The sequence below is a fragment of the Oncorhynchus clarkii genome, chromosome 27 (genome assembly GCF_045791955.1).
Source record: "Oncorhynchus clarkii lewisi isolate Uvic-CL-2024 chromosome 27, UVic_Ocla_1.0, whole genome shotgun sequence".
Classification (NCBI taxonomy): Eukaryota; Metazoa; Chordata; class Actinopteri; order Salmoniformes; family Salmonidae; genus Oncorhynchus; species Oncorhynchus clarkii.
Genome location: NC_092173.1, coordinates 4,392,500 through 4,399,878, shown reverse-complemented (window position 1 = coordinate 4,399,878; position 7,379 = coordinate 4,392,500). Strand labels below are relative to the sequence as shown.

The following is a 7,379-nucleotide window of genomic DNA, read 5'->3' as shown; positions in this document are numbered from 1 at the left end:
TTATATTTTTTACATGGTGTGTTAAGAAAATGGCAGGCCTTTTGGAAAATGTTGGTTTGGGACTTGATAAAAGGCAAAGTATTGAATGAGTGATTACAGCATCTGTTGAAATAACAAATGTTAAGACTTCTGATTGGAACAAAGACAGTGGGAAATTATTATAGGCTACACAATGTCAATGAGACTAAGACAGTCACAGGACATCAGTGACACTAGGGTTCACGTTCTGGCTCCTCTGTTACAATATTGAAGTCACTCCATCGTGTTTGACCCCAAAATATATTACGGGCAGAGCCTATCCAACATTTATGAAACCTTGGCCCAAAAAAGGCATATCAAATATGACTCACCAGCCTTTTGCTTTTATTGTCACTTAACAGGCCTTTCTCCAACACTTGCAATCTAATTCAATAACCATTGCAGTTTGTGCTGTAAATCTTCAACATGGCATTTCACAGAGCTTTGATCAATACTTATTTTGAGCAAAGAGACAAAATTGAAACAAGGAATTATGAACCCATTACTGACTAATGGTGGTAATTGTGAACATGTCAATGTTTGATCACAAGTTAAAAACATTTGAAGAACTATAAAGATGAATAAACCTTGTGTGGAGCATAAATTAGGTAGTGTTCATGTGTCAGCATAGTGGAAAGAATTGGCTATAGTGACAAAAATTATGGAATAATAATTTGAACAAAACTAACATTTTTTTCATATGACAAGACAGATAGATCTGGTTAATAATTTCTGACACTGATATTTTTAGACAACCATAGCTTATTAAATTAACCCTTTCCCACAATACAAAACCATTTCACACTTTGTATGGGTCTCTGGATGTGAACTGCTTGGAACAATATTGGCTATTGACAAATTGCATTTGAGAGGTTGTCACCAATTAAACCTATACATAAGCTACAAAATGTGCTTTTACAACAGCATTTGGTACGTACGGTATTGTCTCCAGTGTTTTAAACTGCCAATGGAATGCTTTCAAACTGAACATATGCTGAATAAAGTAAATGAACTGCTATACAGCAAACATTCCTTATTAGGTTCACACACAGTTTGGAACGACATGAAGTGTATAGAACATGAAGTGTTCAGTAATATGAACAAACAAGTATAAACATTTTGGCAAGCACTGTCATGGTGGTCTGAACAAAATACAGGCATCATTTATGACATCAGCCACGAACGATAAGCCATTTCAGCAGTGCACTGGACTTGGATAGCGTGTGTCTGAGCTGCAATGTACTGCAGGTGTAGATGTAGCCTAAAGTCTCTGCACGTTCGAAACCTGAGATTCAACATGTTAACAATGCAGCACTCTGGGTAATGCCCCTCCCCCATTTGGTCCCTCAGAGATACACATCCATGGTATTAAGGATCATATGGCGGCAGAGCGGACAGTTCTGCTGGTAGATGGGCTGGCGCAGCAGTATGTGAGTACAGTCCCGACACAGACACAGGTGGCGGCAGGGCAGCAGCACCACTGTCTTGGTGCTGTCCTGGCAGATGACGCACTTCTTCCTCTCCTCATGCTCCTTGAGCAGAGTCAGTAGGCTGTCGGCCGGGGGACCATTGGAGCTGGAGCACCCCTCCCCCGATGAGAGTTTCTGTAAAGGCCTGTCTGTGCTGCTGGAGCTGGGGTACGCTAGGTCCCACAGGTCATCCATTAGCTGGCGTGGCCGGGCAGCATGTTCAGCGGGTGGTGCTGCGTCTCCTTCCCTACTGCCCGTAAGAGCCCCCTGTTCTCTGTCACTGGGCTCAGGTTGCCTGGCGTGGCCGTCACCCCTCACTCTGATGTTCCTGTAGACTGGTGTTATCGTTTGGTGTAGGCGGCTGGCCTGCCGCTGAAGCCTCTGCCACACGCCCCTCTCCAGCACGTAGAGGCGATGGAGCGCCCTCTGTATGAGATGCAGGGTGGGGACAGAGTTGACAAAACCGAAGGCGCGCCGGGCTCCAAGACTGGTCAGCTCAGGGTTCATAAAGACTGTGGCGGTGACAACAATGGTCGCTGTGAGAATGAGGCCATAGATGTTCAGGAGGAAGACGCTGACGAAGATGTGTCCGAGCGAGCCCAGGAACTCCAGGGCCAGCCTGATGGGAGTCCAGAGAACGACTGAGGTGCCAACCAGGCTGCTGTACAGAAAGGTGAAGAGTGTGAGGGTGAGCTCCACAGCCTTCTGCAGGGGGCAGGAAACTGCCTCCCACATGCTGACTACAACAGAGTAGACGTTCTGTGTCCCGATGAGCAGCAGGTTGACCACAGTGTTGACCAGGTAGAACACCAGGCTGACCGCAATGCCACAGCCCTCCCACACCTGTTGCAGCAAGCAGTGGCCACACAGCAGCCCACGGTGGAACAGATCCCTGACACGCAGGAGAACATGTGAGGACAAGTAGCACACCATTTTGAAACTCTCCAGAACACCTCCCAAGAGGTGCAGCCAGCGCCCCAACATGTTGACTGTGCCCTGCGCCAAAAGTGTTACGCTGTCCATCATGGTGACCATGCAGAACACAGTGAAGTTCCAGCACTTCACAATTGAGTTGGTCAGTAACATGGGTAGGTTATTCACAAATGTGATACATGCCGCCAGGAGACGTATCACTGAATGGACTATTAAGAAATTTAGGTCCAGGAGTAAAGATATGAAATTGAAACATTTCCCAATGGTGCAAAAGACTAGGTTCACCAGACCCATGACAAAGTTCTTACTCGAGTTGCTTCACTGTCTTGATAAAATCACGTGTTTTTTGTCTGGTAATGTAAAGGTTAGATATAGCTAGCTGGTTAAGGTTGTCGGATGCGTTGTCCACTTTTCGTTCGGTACAATTTGCCAGCTAGCTAAACTAGTTAGCGATCTAGCATAACAATGCTAGCTCTATTAACTAGCTAGCATAGCTACCTGCCAAACACGTTGGTAGGGCACATTCCACTTGCAATTTCAAATAAACAGCTGTGCAACCGCGTTTGTTTTGGCTAAAGTGCAAACACATGCAGGCACTGTAATCAGCGTACGTTTACTTTCAAACTCGGGCTGGCTAGTAGTTAAACTTTTCTTGCTAAATTACATTTCCGTCTTAGGCTCACACAATGTTACATTTACTCATGGCCGGTCGTCAATAACGTATCTCTCATCTCCCTTTTCAAAGTCCACCATAATCCAATGCAAGATAAGTGAAATTGTTATTTACATATTTACACGCTGGCCACCGTAACGGTTTGGTCACATGATCTTCTCCTCCAATGAATCACGTCGGCGAGCTTTTTGCGCCTGTCAGCATCACGGTCAAAAGCAGGACGCATGTATGTAAATTCAACCGGTTTAAAATGTATTTCCTTAATTGAAGCCAATGCAGTTGGAAAAAATATTTAATGAAACAACATTCAATACATTTAATTTAATTTACAGTAACATTTTCATCAGAACTTTATATTTCATTTATTAAATGAAAGTACGTTTAGTGGGCTAGGTCTTTGACTAGGCAACTTATCTTTTTATCTTTTTTTTAACTGGGCTTTAATCATACACTACAGCCATCGTTTCATGCACGCTGTAAGGGTGACTCAAATTCCCTTCGCACTCTGTATGTTGAGCTTCCCATTATCTCACCTGCTATAGGATGACAAATAAAAACTCCGGTTTTTCTGAACAATAACTTCAACCAAGTTTCCTTCCTTGTCTGATGATCATCCTCTCCAGCTGAGGGTATGGAAGTGTGGAAGGAGAGCAGATGCCAAAAAGGAACTGATATGATCATGGGAAACAGATTGAATCATTGGAACCAACAAAGACACCATTTGTTTAAGCAATTAATGTCACAGTATGGAGGAAGAGCAGTTGCATGAGTTCAGTTACTTCTTTAGCCTATTAAGAGTCCGCTGTGTTTCTTTGTACTCTATGCCTTTTATGGTAACAGTTTGTCTGGGGGCAGGACTTAGCTTCCCATGTTTGTTTTACTGCTGGACCAAATGCTTCATTTGCAGTACCATCAGTAACATTACATTGTTACATCTGTTGAGAGGCAGTGGGATATCAGGCTTATGCGGAACAATTTTACTGGTGCACTGTTTGTTTTTTGCCTCACAGGTGTTTTTGAACTAATCATAATTTTGCGGGGGTGCACGTGCATCCTATAGGTTACCTGGCGAGATTTGGTTCTGGGTTGCCGAGATTACAATGCGACCACCAGACTATCTCAGATGACGATTAGGCATACATGTCATGCAATTTTGCCTGCCTTTGGTTATTTTATCCGCAAAAACAAAGTAATAAACCAGTAATAAACCCATCAATGAGGTAACCAAAAAAAATGATGGCCTCAGTACACTTATAAATTCATCTCTTAAATTATTGTTTAGACTTTACAGAGTAGATACACCCCTCCAGCAAGCTCACATCTGGGATTCATTCCACTAGGGATAAGTGTGACACTCAATCACAACCCCAAGGCACAGGGCTACTTACTTCAGCTCCAAAGGGGCATTCCCAATAGTTCTAGATTTTCGTCTTAACCAAGAAAAATATGTTTTATTTTCCATACTCTTACAAAACCCAGTCAGAGGGTTATCTGTAGTATGGAGGTACGTGTCTCTACAAGACAAACAGCCGATGACCGACATGAGCACCCCCCCCCCCCCCCCCACACACACACACACACATTGAACATTTGTCAGTGACGACAGTCCCACTATCTACAACATCATGCTCTAGGGCAGGGATGACCAACTTTGATAGAGGTGGGGGCCACAAAAAAACACAACTTATCATGCTGGGGCCATAGTGGCTCATGGGTCTGCGCACCTACATCCGGGCCGCCAGTTGCCCATCCCTGCTCTTGGGCCAAAATGGAAACGGTCTCGTCAGAGGCCCTGGGTAAAATAAACAAACAATATTGAAATGTGTCCCAGATTGGAGAACAACAGAAACCAGCAGGATGGGTCCCAGGGAATAATAAGCAAACCGCTTGACACATTTCCTACAAGGCGAGGGGACCCGCCAAGGACACATTTTCTGGCTGTAAAAAAAGAGGGTCACCCCTTTTAACACAGGAAGTGATCTGATGGGTGGCGTCCCCTGGTCTGCGTTAAATGGCTGTTTAACAACTGGGTGTTGTGATGATCTTGTCAACTCTTTGTTTCTCCAAGCAGGGAAAAGTTAACTAGAATGAATGGTAATTTATTCATATTTTACTGTCCACTGTCTGCAATCAAATAAGCTTGAACTATTATCAATAACTCATAAGAATGAAGTAATATATCACTTTTATATTTCTCATGTGGCAAATCACTATAGTTTCATGACATAATGTGAAAGGAAAGGAAATCAGTTAAACCCCAAATACTTTATTTAACTTTCCTCTTTTGACCTTTAGGCGTCTCTATCTCTGAGATGTGTGACAGTATTTTTTTTTCATTTAGGACTTTGTGGTTAGTTTTCGGGTAGCTTTGTATTGCGACCATCTAATCCTCTGTTGACTTTGGCAGCCTGCCAGTGTAACTGGAGGAGAGTACTATTAATATTCACAGACTGAGAGAGGGTGTGACAGCGAGCAGGGGGTAATCAGCAGACCAGAAGCTTCTATGGGAAAACACAAACTCCAAACAGAAGAAATCACTGGCGAGCAGACTGGTCACAACCCAGGCTAAGACCCTGCATACCACAGCAGCCCACAGGGGTAAGAAAGAGCCATACATGTGCAGAGAGAGAGAAAGAAAGATAGACAGAAAGAGAGACACACAGAAACAGAGTGGGGGGAGGGGGGGGTGGGGGGGGGGGACTGAGGCACTGACTCACTGAGAAAGAGAAAGATCTGAAAAAGTAAGACTACTGTTGAATGTGGAAGTCCCCCAGGATGACATTCCTGGTCTGTGAAAGTTCTCCTTCCCAGGACCATTGGAACGGCTCTACAAGGTTGACACAGTGGTCACTTGTTAGCTCAATGTAATTTAGAATGTTAGAATGCTCAATGTTATGCTTCTTTTAACATTTTAGAAATGAGTCCAGAGATGTGCAAATTTTGCCATTCCAAAAATAGGCATCACAGATGTGATAAACTGAGTTAACTCAGTTACAACTGGATGGACTTTGGACAAAGAACAGCCTAAATCACTCTCTCACTCTTCATGGCGTTGGGTAGGACTGGACATACCCTGAAACACTGTCTGTGGGATGTTTAATGGTTAATAGCCTATAATTACATGTAATCACCATGGAGACAGGGATTTGCAAAAGCTTGCGTCTCTTATCAAAGTGTCCCTTTGTCACAATCCAAGTTATAGTGACAGAGTTGAGCAGAAAAAAAGGACTCCTGCGCACACTCCGTGCTCCCACCCTTGTGCGCATTGGACAATGGCCCTCACTCATTCGAGCAGATAACCCCAAAACAACTTGCTCTTGGGCCTGGCCTGGAAAGAATGACTTCTTTCCCTCTTTCCTTCCTCTAGGCTCTCCTTAGATCATGAGCTATAGAGTCTCTTTCCACCACAGAGAGCGAGCGCGATAACAAACAGGAGTTCTGTCCAATCATCAATCACACTCATGCAGGGACCAGGGTACGCTGGGTTATATGCTGAGGGTTCTAGGCTAGACTATACGCCAAAGGGAACATGACAGGGCAACCGGATTCAAGGACAACATTTAAGTGTGTTTATTCCCAACAGACGTAATGTCATGCACTGACTTTAGAGAGCCAAATCTATTTGGTTATTTGGTCCAGAGCTTCCGGCGACAGTACCCAGTCCAGAGCTTCCGGCGACAGTTCCCAGTCCAGAGCTTCCGGCGACGGTCCACAGTCCGGAACCTCCAACGACGGTCCACAGTCCAGAGCCTCTTGCGAGGGTTCCCAGTCCGGAGCCTCCGGCGACAATCTACGGTCCGGAGTCTCCGGCGATCTACGGTCCGGAGTCCCCGGCGACGATCTACGGTCCGGAGTCCCCAGCGATGATCTACGGTCCGGTGTCCCTGGCGACGATACATGGTCCGGAGCCTCCGGCGACGATCCACGGTCCGGAGCCTCCGTCGACGATCCACAGTCCGGTTCCTCCAGCAACGATCTATGGTCCGGAGTCCCAGGCGATGATCCACGGTTCGGTTCCTCCGGTGACGATCCACGGTCCGGAGCCTCCCGCGACGATCCACAGTCCAGTTCCACTGAAGCGGAGGGATCATCGAGCGGAGCGGGGTCCACATCCTGAACCGGAGCCCCCATCGAGGCTAGATGCCCACCCGGACCCTCCCCCATGGAGTCAGGTTTTGCGGCCGGAGTCCACATCTTTGGGGGGGGTACTGTCACTCTCTGACCTTAGAGAGCCTTTTTCTATTCTCTATTTGGTTAGGTCCGGGTGTGATTTGGGTGGGCATTCT

General features: G+C 45.7%; 1 protein-coding gene across 1 annotated transcript; it reads right to left on the bottom strand.

Annotated features, from left to right (window-relative positions):
- Positions 1-343: 343 nt before the first annotated feature.
- LOC139385940 (ring finger protein 26) lies at positions 344-3,177 on the bottom strand. The gene has a single exon (XM_071131242.1). It carries the CDS (start codon positions 2,712-2,714, stop codon positions 1,365-1,367), a length of 1,350 nt encoding a protein of 449 aa, XP_070987343.1. The 5' UTR covers positions 2,715-3,177; the 3' UTR covers positions 344-1,364.
- Between the last annotated feature and the right edge of the window lie 4,202 nt (positions 3,178-7,379).